We start from the raw sequence: 18,817 nt of genomic DNA on the forward strand, positions 1-18,817 counted from the left end.
TATCCAATCTAGCAACAAAAACCAAAAACATAGGTAAAAAATTAGTTTATATTATTTTCTTACAAAAAAAACACTCATAAATAAACTTCACCACTAAAGCAACATTTACGCTAGGATCTTGCTCTTGTTGCGCAGAGCGGTGTAGGCGACGAGGATGGACAGGGCGGTCGCCATCACCTCCGAGTTCACCCAGGGGCCGGAGTAGCCTGGAATATTTTTTTTATAATTAGTACAAAATCGTTGTGCAGAAATAAGGTTGCTTCCAACAGATCTTCCATACAGTTCAATCAGGTTCATAAGTAGCTTTACACTTTTGCACCTTGTTAAGCTTACAAATTAATAACAAGAACATTCATGGTGTGTTTAGTTTGACAAGGTACAAGTGTCTACAAATCATACCACTATTTAGTAACACATAACTGTACCACTATCTCGGTTTGAGACATTTCATAGTAAGTCCTGTGGGATTCAGTATAAGAAACAACTTACCTACTTAACATACACAAAAGTCTTTAAATATAAAACAAAAAGCACTATTATGTACTACCTACTTATGTTTATACAGCTGCAAAATTTGGTATGACAAAGTTTACATGGATAATGGATGCTAGTTATCTGAATAAAGCAAGCTATTATTCCATTTTTATACTCATTGTAGACCAGTTACTGAGTCTGTTTGCAGTCTATCCATATTTCTGTACTTACATCAAAATATATTTTACATCAATAGCAAATGGCCAGTCATAAAAGTTTCTCCTATCTCAAACTATTAAACAACATTGCATGCTATACTGAGCCATACATTCTAGTCAACAATACTTCCATTTATCAATCATCAGTTAAACAACATAAACTTACTGCCAGGATGGGAAAGCTGAACAGCGAAGAGAGGGGCGACGGTGGCAGCGGGGTCGGAGCGGCGAGCGCGGCGCAGGGACGCCCAGCCTTCCTCGTCCAGGATGTGCACCTCGTGGGTGCCGGAGCGCGCCTTCGCAGGCTCCTCCGTCCAAGATACCTGGAAATTTAGGATAATTTGTAAGTTTAGAGGTTATGTTAATAACTTAGGATGATTATGGAAGTTTTTGAGTGTTCAGTGATCTGTGAATAGAAGGAGGACTTATTAGGGATAGTTAGTGGTTAATATAATCGCAAATTAACAGTTAAAGTACGTGGGACTTGAAGTTTAAGAAAAATCTTACCTGGTATTTGTTCTCTCCAATTTTGGACGCCGTGAGGGGTTTGCCTTCAACCTCAGCGTACAAAGCGTAGTTCGGAGGCAGAGGGTTGTCACAAGTTAGCGTAAACTCTGTGATATACGCGATTTGTGTAACAATAGTGGCATCTAAACTTGTGAAGGAAGCGGCCTCAACTTTGGGGTTTTGGCAGCCTTGTGCGAGGGCGCCGCTTAGGCAGCACAGTCCAAAAAGAGCAATCACGTATTTTGCGGCCATTTTCAGTCTTTTACACACAACTTATGTTAAGAAGTGGAGCTGAATCCAAATCTAATTTTATTTTGAGTTCGGTCGGCCTTTCGCTTTGACAACTTCCACGAAGTCAATGACGTTTAGAATATGCGAACGATATGCTTTACTTGTCATCGCAACAAATTTTAATCCTTTTGTGATTTTATTTGATGGCCTGATTAATACAAATATTTAAACAAATTGTTTATTTAATTGACAGGTTTAAATTAAATAGATCATTGAAGCAAAGGGACATTTACCTTTGGGGATTTAGTTTTAGTCACAAAAATACGTTTTAGTTTCTGAATGCACCTTCAACATCACCGATGACGTGTGGGTGATCTGCCAACATTAGGCCACGTTCAATTTATTTAATTACGTACCCACTTAGTAAATTATTAAATATAAGATTTAAATATTGTCCTAAATAGTAGGTAAATAAACTAAATACGTCCTGAAACCAATTGGATCAACAATCCTTCCTTAACTTTATTTAAATAGCGTAGATTAAACATTAAAACAGCTGGGCAAATACCTACAGCTTAAATACCTATTTCTATTTGTAAAATGAATTTCCCATAGCATAAAACAACGCCGATAGCGTGTACCTAGTTCTTATTTATGTTTAATTCGATTATGTGAGCCCCAAATGTATAAAATCGATACGACTGGAAGGGTGGTCTCGGGCTCGGGGTAGGAAATGTCACTGTTTTAGTTGTCTTTGTAACTAAATAGATGGCGCTAAATACTATATATTTTTTATACTTACTATCTATCATAAAAATAAGATTTATAGACAGTTCTGATTTAAACCGTGCTGTAGACTACTGATTTGTATGAAAAACTATCTACTTCGATGTATAAAACCAGAATTATCTACTTATAGTCTACATTTATAAGGGGATCTTGTATAGGTCTCTCTCTAAGTTCACAAACTTCGCTTATTCGGTAAAAATCTATTCGAATTGTAAAATTTAAAAGTGCGTTGTTGTGGCGTTTCCCTTCTCCGGCTAGATGGGGTGACAACTTGCGAAAGGTGATAATGATAACTACATGCATCCGGAAAACTATAAGTACCCATCCAATGGCGTGCTCTTTGGGAGAGGCCTATGGACATACGTGCGCTGATGCTGATGATGATGTGGCATTTCTTAGCAGGGATCTCTACGTTTAATACAAAATGAAGATAAAGTATTATTAAATTATAAAGTAAGGTGATCTAATCGCAGATGTTCACAACAGTCTTCTATTTTTTTCGGGTAATAAACAACAGGATAGCTAAGCCCCAGTTTCACCATACTCAGTTAGATAATAACAAGGGATTAGTTGTCGACTTTGACGTATAATTTGATGATATCACAATGTAAACGGGGTGTTAATGATCTAACAGACTATGGTGAAACTAGGCATAAAGGCGAAATAAATACACAGACTCATGTAATCCGTAAAGGCCTATATTTATTCATTTATTTATATTTGTTGACATATCCATTAGTGTGCCCGCGTTCTCAATTCAAAAAATTACAAATACTCGGGGCCCATAAACAGTCTGGAGCCCTGCCACCGTATTATGTACACTCACGTAAGTATATAACACCAAGTCACACCGCATTGCCATAAATACATGAACTTTGGTGAAATTTCAACAAACGCTAAACGCATATAGCCGCCCGGCAAATGTCTGTCAGCTAGTACAAAATTTATTTAAAATTTGATTTAAATACAATTTTATACGTTTAGCGTTTGGTAAAAGTCACCCTTACAGTTGACATCAACGTCAGCAAAACGTCAGAAGTTTCTGGCACTGTACTTTCGTCAGTACCTATAATTTGATAGCTATTTTCCATAGTTCGTGATTTGGGTCTGCTACCGTTTATACATTTTAGCGATTTACAATTAATGCAGCGCCATCTATCTGTCATTTTAGAGATTGTGATTTAACAAATAGGTGGCGCTTTTAGTACGGCAGCTGTTATCGACTTGGTACGAATAGCTATTAGAAGAAGAAATCATTACATTTACACTATTCAAAGTTCCAAGTAAACGAAAGTAACAAAACGTTCTCTCTCAAACTTCCCAATCACTTCAAAATAACGCTCTTTATAAGTTAACAAATATACTTATCTATCTACGCATTTAAAATTCAATTTAATCATAACCTCAATCTATTTACATGCAATGCGATGCGCCCGTTATCCCATACGTGACAGTATGTAACCGACCGTTTAACACGAGATAACCGACCGTTTAACACGAGACGTTGAAAAGTACCAGGGTGGTATAAATGCGCGGTAGCTTATTACAGAGGTCAGTGCGTGCCGGGCGGTGTTTTGGCGGGGGAGGCGGGGGGCGGGGCGCTCCACTCGACGCCCTCGCCCTCATACTGGGTGTTCTCGAGCCGGGTGATGAGTCTCTCATCTTCGTCGCCGAATTCGCCGCCCATTAGCGACGGCTCGCCGACTACCATCACGTCCTGGAAAGAGAGATTGAGGTCAGAGTATGTAAGCCGCGCCAGTAAGATCGTACTATGGAATAGCAGTTTGAACCGTATAAATTGTAGTTAGTTTGTCAAGCTACAACAGTCTATAGCTACTTATGAAGCTGACCGTACCTATGTTAAGAACTTTGTTCTTTATACAAAGTCATTGACCTATGTAGGTCTGCTACAGATGCTAGATAATATACATAACGCCCTGAGGCGAGGCTATGGAATATGTGTTCAATTTGATCATACTACTTACAACATTGTGCTATTTAATGGATTTAGCGGATCATCATAAGTACATTAATGATACGGAAAGCTATAGATCGCATCGAGTGACATGCTTCGGGTGAGGCCTACGTCCAGCATTGGACTGCTATAGGCTCAAGAGTAACTACAGACTGGTACGGTCAGGTGCAGAGAAACCTGACCCCCCTCTCATACTAACAATGCTTCTGAGGGGGGTCAGGTCTATCTGCCCCTTACTGTACATACCTGTGAAGCCAACGAGAAGTTGGGTCCGGGCGAGCGCTTCTTAGCTGGCGCGGGGGGCGCGGCGTTGGCGCCCGCGCTGCCCTTCCGCTTGCGTCGCTTGCTGGCCGGCCGCTGCGACTCTGTTGACAGTTTGGGCGTTACTTTAGAGAGAGGGACAAAGAAAACATCTTGTTTAGTTAGGTGTAGGTGGTGAGAGAGAGGGAGAAAGAAAACACGTTGTTTAGTTAGGTGCAGGTGGTAAGAGAGAGGGAGAAAGATACTACATAGGTAGGTAGTACGGGTAAATAGGCGGGCGTGAAAATGGTGGTTGTAAATGGGGGTTCGAGTTTAGGCAGATTTAAAATATGATATCAATTATCAGATAAGTAATAACCGTTTTGAAAGTTTAGTTTTAAGTCCGACATTTATAAAAAGTTTATTTTTCGGCACTTATTACAGATATAATTAGAGTTAGCGGGGGTAGAATAGAGAAGTCTCATCATAACAAAAACAGCTACAATATCGCCGCCGACATCCATAAGCAGCGTCTCTCGTCTTTCAAAGATCTGTTAAATCAGCGACGCTTCATAAGGATTGGTGGTGGTGGTAACCCCACCATATTTATTTATTTACTTAAATTTTTAATGGAAAGGCATCTCTTAATACGTAAAATAGCTGGCTAAAAGTACCAGGAGCGCATACTAACCGGGGGGTGCGACCATGCGCTGCCACTTCTGGAACAGCGTGGTCTTGAGGCAGTCTCGCGGCGACAGCGCGTACGCCTTGTGCCGCGACATCAGCTCTTGCATCGGCTCCAGGATCACGCATAACTGTGGAGGAGAGGGGTTGTGGGTTAGTTACAAGAAAGATTGCATAACACAACATAGATGATACGAGATGCTAATATCAGATAGGTAGGTAGGGAGTACAATGTAATCTATCCGTCATCAACGGTCAGTATCTAGTAACGTAACAATCTACAAGATGGACCTATGTTCACAATCCGTAAGCAGCATTGCTTATTATCTGTCAAAACTGACAAAACTTTATGGATCTGACAGCTGTCAGATAAGCAATGCTGCTTATTTGTTGGTTGCTTATGTGTTGCGATGGTGGTAATGGTAAGGCAGCAGCTATTCTTACGCCTTTTTTTCTAAAGAAACATAATCTTTCTATTTAATCTAATGATGACAGCTCTAATGCGCACCTTGAGAGGGTGTTTACAAAATTCGGATTCCCCAGGCACATAAGTATAACCGAGAGTAGCACGAGTCACCGTTGTCGGCTACGATGAAGAGGACGTCATCATATCATCATTGCTGGTTGAAATGTATGAGACAAACAGTAACTATTCCCTGCTGACGAAACCAAAGCACAACACCTTCGAATAGTTAAGCGTAGATTTGGTGATCCCCTGCCGTGTAATATTCTTGGACAGCTGGTCGAGCGCCGCGTGGTCGGGCGGGTGCACCGCCTGCCGCGGGATCAGCTCGCAATGGTCTTATCTATTATATATTTCGACGACTTTACTGTGTCAGGCGTCCATTATCAGCATCGACAGCAGGTAGATTACCTATAGTTACCTTGAAAAATATAGCACGAGCCATATGACAGCTGTCAAATCCATAGGTGTTTTTTATCTATCATTGGCTCGTTTTCGAGGGAAGCCAACTTTATAGTAACATGTCATAAGCATCTATTCTGTCAATCAAACGTCATAGCACTCTTGTCACATTTCACAAAGTATTCTGTATCAGTGTCAGCTATGGAGCTTACACAGATTAGCAAAACACACTCACCCTCAAATAGTTAAGCGTAGAGTTCGTGATCCCCTGCCTCGTAATATTCTTGGACAGCTGATCCAACGCCGCGTGGTCGGGCGGGTGCACCGCCTGCCGCGGGATCAGCTCGAATGGGCTTATTATATTGCTACGACATACTATGTCAGGCGTCCATTATCGGCTTCGGCAGCAGGTAGATTAGCTATAGTTATTACTTACCTTTTAAAATGTAGCATAAGCCTTATGACAGCTGTCAAATCCATATTTACCTGGCATAAGCATCTCTGTCAATCTAACGTCATCGTCATAGACTCTTGCTATATTTTACAAATGGCGGCAATGCACCTGACGCAGATTAGGTAACAAACCAAACTGCCATTTTCTTTAAGCAATTTTTTCTGGACTCACCCTCAAATAGTTAAGCGTAGAGTTGGTGATCCCCTGCCTCGTAATATTCTTGGACAACTGATCCAGGGCGGCGTGGTCGGGCGGGTGCACCGCCTGCCGCGGGATCAGCTCGCGGTGCGCGCGGACCGCCAGGTGCCACGACTTGATGCGCATCAGGTCGTCGAAGGTGAACTCGAGGATTAGCCGGCCTTCTGTGCATACCTGGGGAAGGAGATAGGAGAGTTTTTAAGGGATGTTGAAACGTTTTTTAGATAAAAATATGGTCAAAATTACAAAAAACTTAATCTTACACATATGGACAAATGGCAGTCTCATTGCTTAAAGCGATTTCTTCGACTCACACTTGGGGGGAAGGATATTACGATGCAAAGGATTAGATAGAGATTTAATACCTGGGGACAGAAATGGTTTATGAAGGGACGTTCAAATATGTTTTTAGGTATAGATAGATTAGAGATGCCACGAATATTCGGCAACTATTCGGTATTCGGCCTATTCGGCCAGTTTTTTCAGTATTCGGTATTCGGCCGAATAGTGCATACTATTCGGGCCGAATACCGAATAGTAAATCATGTAAAAAATTACTTGTTATTTTAATCAAAATTGTGTATTTATTTCCAAATCACAACATTTTAGTACTTAAAATTAATCAGTAGTAAGTTGTGCTGGATAAAAACGAGCATTTCAGCATTTTTTGGTAGCCCACAATTGCGCTTTTCATTGTAACCATCCTCAGAAAATAACCCACTATAAACGCTACTTCCAGGTGAAGAAAGATTAAGTTTTTGCAAATTTCAAAAGGTTCGGGTATTGTTTTTTGTTTGCTGACCACCACTTGTAAGGATCGGCCATCCGATCTAGGCGAACTATTATCAAATAAAAATTCAACTCGTTTGCCATAGCATTCTGCCTCCTAATAATTAGCATAATTCTCATATAATCTGTAGCGATTTCTTCAAAGCAGTTCCAGGAACAAAAAAAACAGGTTGTAGAGCCGAATATTCGGCGGCCGAATATTCGGCGCTTCGGCCGGCAGCTTCGCCGAATATTCGGTATTCGGCCAATTCACTATTCGTGGCAACACTAGTATAGATATGAAGAGTGTACAATGATATCGATTCTGAAGGCGGAATTTTTAAATTTAGAGACGTCAAAACCTTAATTTCTTTGTTTAAAATTCGACTCTATGATTGTTTGCGTAAATGTCATTTTATGCTAGCAATTTTTTTAGTTTGACAGCGTTAAAATTAGAATTTCTGCCTTCAGAATCAACATCAATGGCTACCGTATTACAACTGATACATTAGCAATTAACAATCCTAAGGTACTATTCCGTGCATCGCAACAGTCGACGACCGCGCGCGACTGTCATTTTGTCTCCTATAATGTCTGGCGTAAGCAATGCTGCATCTGCTAAATTGCTAAAGCCTCAATGGTGATACGATCGTCAGTAGGTAGACGTAGATACTGATTTAAACCGTCCACACCTTAGTAAACATAGGTTTCCCGTGGTGCGTGACCATGGTGCAGTGGTCGCAGTCCAGCGTGATGCTGGTGTTGTGGAACGACTCCTTGGGTTGCCGCATCGTGTAGTACAACTCCGAGACACAACCCGTCTCTTGTTTATTAGAGCTTTCATTGAATATTGTATATGCCGTTATGTTGGTAGCAATGGGTTTCAGTGTTGCCACAATATCTATAATATGCTTACTACCCGATTTAGCTACGTTATACGTAGCTAAGTTGGCAACATTATAGGCTTGACAGATAGGGTGGCCAACATAACGCCATAATATTCTATGAAGTACATTCTAGCAATCACAAATCTGACATCTGTCAGATAGACCCGTAAAAGATCTCTGTCTGATAGATGTTTGATAGATAAGCAAAGCAATGCTGCTTATCTTAAATTTGACTCTTTATAACCGTCCATACCTTAGTGAACATGGGTTTCCCGTGGTGCGTGACCATGGTGCAGTGGTCGCAGTCCAGCGTGATGCTGGTGTTGTGGAACGACTCCTTGGGTTGCCGCATCGTGTAGTACAGCTCCGAGACGCCGCCCTCGTATATGCTTCGGAAGTAGCGCGGGATCAGCGTCCTTCCTATTGCTGGAATTTAGAGGGTTTTTAGGTTAATTAATGTAATGATGATTGGGGATATATTAGACACAATCATTGTTGATTAAAGGGGAAGCTTTTGCATAGCAGTGATATAAAATATTTAGAATATAAAAAAATATAATAAATTGGGGATACCTTACCTATATTAAACATAATCATTCGATTCTAAACTAGGCTGGGCCTGGTTTGGCTGATTATAAATATAGTATGAAATACAAATGGTAAGCTTTTGCCCAGCAGAGTGAATCAATATTGAAGAAGAAAAAAATGTGAACAATGTAAAAATAATAATTAATAATCGTTCATGATAGCCACTGGAATAATTTTCCTGGTGAGGAAGGATTAATACGAAGACGCTTAAGAGGTAATCCAGTAACTTTGCAAATACCTAGAACCACCACCACCACGTCCACCACCCTGTAAGTACTTACCCTTAAGTAAAACTTTCTTTTTCTTTTCATTGGTAATGTAATAGAAATAACGAATTTCAACTTTTTGACTGACGATGACGTAAAGAGTCGAAACTCGTGTGTTTCAAAGTCAATTTGTTGTAAATTTACAATACGGTCTATGAATTTGTGAGAGACTGTCGTTTTAGCCCCAGACGTCTGTGTTTAGCCCTTGGTAGAGACTATGGGCAGCAAACCGTTCGTTTTCGACCACAAAAAATCTAGTAGGGAGTTGGGGTTTTTGTAGCAATTATAAGTAAAAATACTTACTATATCTTTTAGGTCCATCTTCTAAACAAAATGTGAGGGTCAGCGTGGCGTCATCTTCGAAGAATTCTGTCGCGAACGCGTCCCACCAGAGGTTATCTGAGTCCTGGAATTGAGAGAAGAATAGCAAATAAAATACATGCCTTGCATCATAAATCATCATAATTCAAAAGTCGCCATAAGGACATCAAGGTATTCATGAAAGATTTCATTGACATTCTAGTAAGTATAGGGTTGACTTTGTGGATATTTCACTGATAAACCTTTTATAACGTTTTTTAAGAGTTACGTAAACATTTAATCGTGTTGATACCACGAATAAGGAATCGTAATGTGATAGGCAGCTACATAGCCCCCTCTGGCTTTCAGAATCTTCAGTATTAAATGTCTGAACATTTAATAACTGTACCAGGTAACTGTCAGTGGTATTAGTATGGGTGCTTACATAGAGAAACGGGTTCCCTGTATCTACCTGTAACCTGATTATGCGAAAACACTCATAAAAAATCCGGGAAATCCTCCGTGAGTGAGCACTTTCGCATAATCAGGTTACCGGTACAGGTAGATACAGGGGACCCTATTCTCTATGTAAGCACCCTATGAAGCCTATTTCCAGCTACCGTACCATCGCACATTAGCACAACGTCTATTTTATATTCGACATAGAACATTGCAATAAACAACCCATTAGTTGAAGCTTTGCTTTGCAACATTGCTTATCTGACATAATATATGACATAACTGGTATCTGACAGATCAGCAAGATTGCTAAAGAGTCAATGGTGGTACAGTTGGTGGTGTGGTACCATAGAACAACGCGGACTCGGGTGTACCCTCGGGAAGCGTCATAGCGATCTTTCTTGATACAAAAAAGTCTGCCAATTTTTGCGGGGGGAAATTTTACCGTTTATCATGATTATGTCCCATTTGACATGTCATTATGAGTTTTAATTCCCAGCAATAAGGGTTACGTGAAGTGACATTTAATAATGAACGCAGTGTCTTCATTTTTCTTGCCAATGGATGTAACAATTATCGATAAGTGTTATCGATGAATTCGAGAACATGGGTTAGAAATACTAATTTTAAATTAATTAGGTAGTTAAATTTAATTATAAATGTTTAATAAACGAATTCACCCACTTTTCGCTGTACATTTATACTCACGTGATAGGTCGCGAGCCGTATCGCCGTTTTTGAATGAGTACAATGCACTGAAGTTGTCGGGTAAGGGCCAGGCCACAACACTGCGTTGCGACGTCGCATCGCAAAAATCTGCGACTGTTTTGGAAGTTTTCCCGTACAAATGATTGATTTACTGTCGCAGATTTTTGCTATGCGACGTCGCAACGCAGTGTTGTGGCTTGGCCCTAAGTGGGCAAGATGCCCTTCGGGCGGCCTCTGACTAGGCTTAACGACTGCTGCCGAAGCAGCAACCGGGACCCACGGCTTAACGTGCCGTCCAAAGCACGGAAGCGTCCAGAAAAGAACCGTTTGAAATCGGTAACCCATCCAATGGCTGACCGTGTCAGTTGTTGCTTAACCTCAGTGATCAGTTACGATCACTGAAGTCAACTCGACTACCGACGCATCTCAACTATGACCTTTTTTGTCGATTAATACATATCTACATACCGGTATCATCATCAGCCAATAATCATCCACTGCTGGACATAGGCCTCTCCCAAGGAGCGCCACAACACTCGGTCATCGGCCTTCCTCATCCAACCACTACCCGCCACCCGCCTAAGGTCGTCAGTCCAGCGGGCAGGAGGGCGTCCCACGCTGCGTTTGCCTGTTCGTGGTCTCCACTCGAGAACTCGTCTACCCCAACGGTTATCGGTTCTTCGGCAGATATGACCAGCCCACTGCCACTTCAGCTTGCATATTTTGACAGCTATGTCGGTAACCTTAGTCCTCTGACGGATAACCTCATTTCTGATACGATCCATTAGAGAAACCCCAAGCATAGCTCTCTCCATAGCACGCTGAGCGACTTTAAATCGGTGGACCAGTCCTACCGTCAGTGTCCACGTCTCTGCACCATACGTCATCACTGGCAGGACGCACTGGTTGAAGACTTTTGTCTTCAGGCTCTGAGGAACTGAGGTACATACCGGTAAGTACATCACTATTGCATTTTTTTGACATTGGTTGCTAGGAAACAGCTAATAACAATAAACCATGACCCAATCTGCGATCAAATCCGGAATCCGGATATTCTATGAATTAAAGCTGTCATTTTAGTATGTAAACAAATCATTTTCTATGAAACGAACGCTTTGCCAACTAGATTGAGTCTAGTGAAAATTGAGACTGCAACTAGTTTTTATAAATCGGTGGGCCTTTCTGGCCCACTACCCCGCCAGAGGGGAACGTCTGCCTATTTCGTCTCCAGACCATTCATACTCAATGTGTGGTACACACAAACTTATCTGTTCCGATGACAGCTCACATAAATGTCTAATATTTCTTAAATTCTATAAGATTTTAAGTTTGCTCGTATTGTTAATTCGCTCTTGCGGTGTTATCCATCTAATCTTTTACAATATAGGTACAATTCATGATTAGTTTGTCGCACTGTACGTTGGTATCCCACTTATTGTAGTCTTTGGTGGTAGGTACCTTCGGTAGGCTGGACATACGCCTCTCTTACACAGGGGTTGGAGGTGATGGTGAAAAAAGTATTAATATAGGAAATTAATAATGTTACATACCTCTGTTCTTTGTTGTAACCGTTTATTAAGTTCATAAACTCTGTAGTCTGGTTGTCCAAAATATGGTGCGTGCCTCCTGGAAATAAAAGAAAAAACAGAAGTTAAAAAGATAATGTTTAATGTTTGTATTGAGATTGCTAATGTCAGGTGGTGGTACGATAACAGAGCGTACTTATAATCTTAAAATTATATTTTTTCAGACTGCTCAAAATATTAGTTCGTCAATCATTAATTTCAAAACTTTATGATGATATAAGATGGACTGTACAAACTTTTGTTTGTCATATTGACTTTATATTTGGTTTGTCAGGTTAAGATTGTTTTACATCCATTTTATGTACCTACTTAAAGTTTTCCTACAAGTAGGTAGGTAGGTATACCCAGTTTGAAAAGTACTGAAACTCGTAGCTGCTTACAATCACAAGTTATACCAATCAATACCAACAATCAAGCAAATTATGAATGAGCTGTTTCATTAATAAAAGGAAGCCTTATAAGGGGAATGTTTATGTGAGTCTTCCATTGATTAGGTACTTTGTATACATAATAACAAGTCGTGAGCATATTGAGTGAATGAAACGTTGTAAATAAATAATTATAAAAACTTGGAAAAGCGCCATCTAGCGTAAATGGCGTGAAAAGTCTAGCCCTTCGAATAAGGAATCAGTTGCAGTTTAGGACTGGAACTCCTTGCTTTATTTTGGTTAGCAAAGAGTTCCTTTACAAGTTTAAACCATAGAGTTGACAGACCTGCCGTAGCCATAGAATAAGGAATCCGTTGCATTTTAGGAACGGAACTCTTTGCTCTATTTGATTGACCAAAGAGTTCCTCTCAAATTTTAACCATGGAGGACAGACCTGCCGTAGCCTTAGAATAAGGAATCCGTTGCATTTTAGGACAGGAACTCCTTGCTCTATTTTGTTTACCAAAGAGTTCCTTTACAAGTTTAAACCATAGAGTTGACAGACCTGCCGTAGCCATAGAATAAGGAATCCGTTGCATTTTAGGACGGAAACTCCTTGCTCTATTTTGTTCCTCTACAAATTTTAACCATAGAGTAGACAGACCTGCCGTAGCCTAAGAATAAGGAATCTGTTGCATTTTAGACAGACCTGCCGTAGTACGGGTCCGGTATAGGATGGTAAAGCGGCGGCGGTGGCGGCGCATACTCGTGGTACTGCAGATGCGGCGGGTGGAGCGGCGAGAGGTGGTGGGCGTATTCCCGGAACTCGCCATCGCCGCCGAGCGAGCCCAGCGCCACGGGCATGTATGCCACTTTGTCACCGCGCCATCTTGTGGCTCAAAAACGCAACTATTGTCTATGGTTATTAGAAAAAAACTTTTTTGATGCGTTCAGGAATCGCGCTTTGGTTTGTTTTTGTGATGATGCTGTTTTTTTAACACTATTTTTGCACTGATTGTTTGTGTGATTCACTGTAGCAGGTCACTTTGGTGTTTGATTTGTTGTGTGTGTTCACATTGCACTCACTGTTAAGAGACCAAAAAATTATAATCGAGAAATCATAATCGATAAAAGACAACACTATTCCAGCAAAACAGGGGACAAGTAAACACCGTAAAACCGCAAAACAAAAGGCTACGGGCAACAACAGTCTATAATCAAATAATATGTCAGAACAATTGTAGACTTCACGACAACAACGCTGAACATGACTGATAAAAAGTATTTCGAATTTTTCGCGCGGGAAGCGGTGTCCATCCATGACGAAATGTAACAAGTTCCTTATGTACAATATAGTATTCTACGATTATGACCTCTAGCGCTTTGTAATAGCTGCGATAAGCGAGTAGATTCAATTCATCGGTGCGGAGATATGGCAACGCCGCGTCAGCTGGCCGCGCTAGTAACGAGCGAAGCACGTTCGGAAAGGTCAACATCAAGCGGCTGGTAACAATTTTTTTCTTAATTTTTGTCTATTTCGGCCATGCACTGTTTGTTTTTTACATCGTTATGGCTAAAGAATGTGGTGCTTGCAAATTTTTATGAAATATGTTTGGTCTACTTTGCAAAGCTCAGGGAAAATATAATTTAAGTACTAAGATAATCAATAATATTGCAATATATATTTTTAAGTAAGTAAGTAATTAAAATTATACACAATATTCAAAACAAATATCAGTCACAAAAATTCTAAAAACTTTCAATTTACTTTTTTATTTAGAAAATGACGTTTTATTCAAGAAAATTTAGCTTTACGTTGGGTAAGTGTTTTTTTATGTTTACTTAATAAATACATTGAAACAAAAAACAAGTAAAAAATATTCCGTATATGGGAATAATAATTATCAAACAGTAGCCAATGCGGACAACATTATTCAAAATAATAAAAAGACTATTGTTTTCACCGCGGCGCGGCGGTCAAGTAAGGCCTTCGAGTACTCTAAACGCACGCTGCGTTGCCGCTCCGGGCGTTCGCGCCATACATTTTACTGTTTCTCAGCACATAGACCGCTCATTACGCCTGCACGCACACAGCGACAACAACGCCGATATTGTTATATCCGTTGTACATACCCAGTACATAGTGTAAGAGGTACATTCCATGAGCTATGAACGCTGATATCCACCTATATATTGACGCACCTCGGCACACAAATCAAACAGAACATCTATAAATATCACAAGACAGACGTGTCGGTGAAGCATTGACGTCGGTTTGCTTTTGCTACAGATGGAAAAAGAATTTACATATTTTGTAGATCATCGCTTTAATTTAAAAGCACAAAATATAACTATTTTTTATACTTATACAAAAAGAAGGCAAAATACCTTAGTAAAAAAAATATTTGTCACAAAAGACATAAAAGAGGTCAAACTTAACGGTTCTAAAACCCTTTGCCAAAATACATAAAAAATAGGAAAGATATCTGCTAGGAGACACAGAAGAATTACGAGAGTTTCTATTTCAAAATAAATAAAAAATTAAAAGACACTGCGAAATGATAACGCTGATAACTCAACTGAAAACACAACAGCACCAGACAGGTACAAAACACAACTAGATCAAAAAAATAGATCACTTTTATCTTTAACCCAGTAATATTTGCTTTTCAACAGTTTTCCACCAAAGGCCGTTTCACTTAGATCACTTGTATACCTTGAGTTTCCTTATCAATCTGATACACTGATAAGAGCACAACGATTCCAAGCACAGTAATTTTATGATATCACACACAGAACGCTTAATTAGCTGGAATAAAAACGTAATAATATTTACAGTATCCAGCAAACGCAGCAATTTGGATTTGCGACGTGAAAAAAATTTCAGCGCGATGCCGCGGACGTGTTAGCGTTCCGTCAGTCAACGCGGAATGTGTGTCACTCCGCCGTGTCAATGACTTCGCACTTAGCTAGCACCGCACTATGTACAAGCACCAGCTTCACACGTAAACAGTACGCCAAGACACGTGCGCCGCGAAAACTCCGAGAGCGAACCTCCGCGAAAAATTCAAACTATCGCCGGAAAGTCCCTGAAACTATGGGAGTACATGTCCGCTGCACCGCGCGGCAGCCGCGAAACAAGCAATTGCGCGTAAAAATAACGCCTATCCTATCGGTAAACCTATCGAGCTGACCAATCAATAGAGTGAAAAATATGCGTCACAAACTCCCTGCCTTCCAGTGCGAGCTGACATAGAATCGTAATCGATTCCAATTTTGAAACTGCAGCAGCCAACGTGTAAATAGTTCAAAAAGAGAACGCTAGAGTTACCGGCGCGACGGCGCGTATACAGCGCCTATGTAATTCAATACATAAGAGAAGTGTGCCGCGCTGTGACGGACGAGTGACGAACTGTCAAGCGATCGGCCACTCTCGGAATTACTCGGTGCCGCTCGTCGCTCAGAACAACGCAGCACGATTCTACAGCGACAATCTAGATAGAGTTTATAGTAAAATTATTAAATAATTATTATTTATTAAAACAACTTGATTGGTGTGATGATACGGACACCACTGAATTATAAGAATAGCCACAAAAAATTGTAACATTAAATTAAATTAAAAAATAATAATAACATTATAAAATAATCACCTTGTCAAAGATTCAAAATTATGGTTTGCTTCGAAGCTAGCTAGATTTTGTCTCTTTAAAATATAGCAGTGCAACGAAAAACAAATGAGTTTGTTTCCTAGTGCATACACAATAGCTGAAGAGAAAGTCTAGGTGAAAGCTGTAGTTTCCTTTTTATGCTAGTTATTTGACGCTCCATTGAAGGGAAAAACTAAAGCAGTATACAGTATATATCACAGTCATATTCATATTACTATGTTTTTTTTTTTACTTTTTTAAAAATTGTATCATAGTCATTTATTTTAGTCAGTGACAAGTGACAAAAAGATTCGATTGTAAAAAGTGCTGTCCCATCCCTAAATTCAAACGGTCCTTACTGGAACCGGAACTGAGTTTATTTCTAAAAAAGGAACGAATAAACTTCAGTTTTTTTAAATAACTAGGTTATTAAAGTTTTGCTATCAGCAAAAAAATAACAGTTTTTGGTGACATAGATTTATACTTGATATATTAGTATGAAGACAAGATAAATTAACACGCATATTTATCAACAAGAGTGAACAGTGCGAGACGGCGTTGATTAGGTTCATTAGGGTAAAAGAGATAGATATAGAGGTATACAGATACCTTTAGATAGCGTTAGTACAATCACGATATTCACGATAGACCTAGGTACCTAAGTACTTCATCCAATAAACATTGATAAATATATCACATGAGTCCTAACTAAGACAGCTCTATCAAATCCATACATTTTATTTGTCTTTAATAATTATCGAGGTAAAATTTACTTAATTTACCAGCCATAAGCATCTGTCAAACGACATAGGACTCTTGCCACATTTTAAAAAGTATAGGTGTTTCACCTAATCAACTAACTTTGAAAGCAACTATAGCAGAAAAACTTCGAACGTTTGAATCGTTGGAATAGTTGGAAGAAAATACTGAAAGTTTGTTGAATAAAGAATGATGCTAGTACCGACACAGAAAGAGACAGGTGATAGGTAATAATGTGAGTTAGAGAGAGATGGGCTTGTCTGTTGACGCAGAGTAGATGAGATAAGGGGCTATCAGCAGTCAGAGGCGCGTTTACACGCGTATTGTAATGTGTACAAGTTGGCTCAGTTAGGCGAGTTAATACTTAATAGGCGAGTAGAGTTTATTCTATTCTAAAAGCTATTCGTTTATTTCAGATACTAAATTGACAAGGCCATATTATGCGAAGAAAGAGAGTGATGAAGAGGGTCTTTTCAAACAACTGTTGGTCTATGAATTTTGGAAATTCGTAAAATAATATTATTAGGTTAGTTATTCCCTGGGAAAAAATTAACACGACAAAAAGATTTGTATTTTTTAACACTTTGTAGGTAGGTGTACCACGTTTGTTACACTCTGTATATTTTTAGACAGCGCCTTCTAGTATGAATTAGAGTAAACCAATTCACATTCCAAAACTTAGGGAGCATCGTCACAATGGGAGGTTTTCTTTTGACGTTTAAAAGTTCCAAAATCGACCAATAGATGGCATTCGGCCTGTCGTTTTTTATGAGCTGCATTCTTCTGAGAGGACGGAAGATGTCAAAAAAGGTACAAAGCTGTCTTAAACTAGTTAACACTTAATATTATGCATAATATAACCGCTAGTTATTGCATATGGTTGAATTCACATCCATTGGGTTTTTGTATTGGCTGAAAGGACAGGAATCCATGCCGGCTAAAAAAATGTGCAGTGCTGTTGAGTATGAAGTTTTACTAGCGCCATCTATAATAGGTTTTTGTCTATGGTTGAAAATCTCCCATTAATATATTATTATGTTTTGTTAAAGGAGTTCCACGATGACTTTACAGGCAAGTTACTTTCTCCGACACAGTAACGAGTGTGAACGAGGCACCACGTAAGTGCACACAGGCACAGCGCGCACACACGTACAAAATATTATTATTATTTTTACGCTCTACGTGGTAATAACAAGACGGAGTATGTGAAATTTTTCATTGTTCGAAGTTCATTTGGAGTTCATTAGATATGACTGTATTGATATTTATAAACGATTTATGTTTATTGATTGTATTGTATTTGTATCTCAATGAATAACTCTTTTACGTAAAGTTTGTCAATAATAATATTAAGTTCTATGTAGTAAAAATACAAAAATCTGGTACTCTACCTACCTATGCTAAATATAATAATTATCTTTATGTATATTAAAAGTATGACTATTTATTTTCACAGCTCCAAATCTATTTATTTTGCCATCTTTAATTTTAATTACTTTAACAAATATAAGGAATCAAAGTTTACTTCATTATAACAAATTTTATACAAAAAAGTTGTATAAAAAAAAACTCCAAAAACAAAAAGTCAGCTGCGACCTTCTGTCCAAACAGCGTCGCGCCGTTCCAAGCGTGTTGAACCCACGCACACTAGCGCACTTCGTGTCGGAAAGACAATAAATGTTTGCATGTGTGCGTGCGTCTAGCTACGTATAGTCAGATCGAGCAGTTTTGATCCTTGTATATCCGAGGCAGGTATATTATAGACATACAAGGGAAGGTTAAAGGTGACATATCTAAGTACCTGTGTAGTAAAAAGTGCAGTATAAATTTAGGAAGCTAGGGT

General features: G+C 39.5%; 2 protein-coding genes across 12 annotated transcripts in view; both read right to left on the reverse strand.

Annotated features, from left to right (window-relative positions):
• Positions 1-30: 30 nt before the first annotated feature.
• On the reverse strand, positions 31-1,557 carry LOC105392598 (translocon-associated protein subunit delta). The gene is made up of 3 exons (XM_011564248.3): positions 1,200-1,557; positions 859-1,015; positions 31-206 (listed from the first exon to the last, which is right to left on the reverse strand). Exons 1-3 carry the CDS (start codon positions 1,449-1,451, stop codon positions 106-108), a joined length of 510 nt encoding a protein of 169 aa, XP_011562550.3. The 5' UTR covers positions 1,452-1,557; the 3' UTR covers positions 31-105.
• A 1,344-nt stretch (positions 1,558-2,901) lies between these two features.
• LOC105392613 (LIM domain-binding protein 2) overlaps positions 2,902-18,817 on the reverse strand; it is a 29,793-nt gene continuing 13,877 nt past the window's right edge. For 2 of the 11 annotated variants that reach the window (XM_038110592.2, XM_038110594.2), the window contains exons 3-9: positions 12,162-12,237; positions 9,448-9,550; positions 8,544-8,716; positions 6,609-6,809; positions 5,126-5,249; positions 4,441-4,559; positions 2,902-3,936 (exon numbers count right to left, since the gene is read on the reverse strand). In XM_038110592.2, coding sequence (XP_037966520.1) covers positions 3,772-3,936; positions 4,441-4,559; positions 5,126-5,249; positions 6,609-6,809; positions 8,544-8,716; positions 9,448-9,550; positions 12,162-12,237 — 961 coding nt within the window. In that variant the 3' untranslated portion in view covers positions 2,902-3,771. The other 9 variants (XM_038110601.2, XM_038110600.2, XM_038110599.2 and 6 more) reach the window with 9 other exon arrangements.

The sequence above is a fragment of the Plutella xylostella genome, chromosome 24, assembly GCF_932276165.1.
Source record: "Plutella xylostella chromosome 24, ilPluXylo3.1, whole genome shotgun sequence".
Lineage (NCBI taxonomy): Eukaryota > Metazoa > Arthropoda > Insecta > Lepidoptera > Plutellidae > Plutella > Plutella xylostella.

Coding starts and splice junctions, on each gene's coding strand:
- LOC105392598 (XM_011564248.3), bottom strand. CDS start 1,451: ATGGCCGCAAAATACGTGATTGCTCTTTTTGGACTGTGCTGCCTAAGC. Junction 1,016..1,199: donor TTGGAGAGAACAAATACCAG/GTAAGATTTTTC, acceptor CTAAATTTCCAG/GTATCTTGGACGGAGGAGCC. Junction 207..858: donor TCAGCTTTCCCATCCTGGCA/GTAAGTTTATGT, acceptor AAAATATTCCAG/GCTACTCCGGCCCCTGGGTG.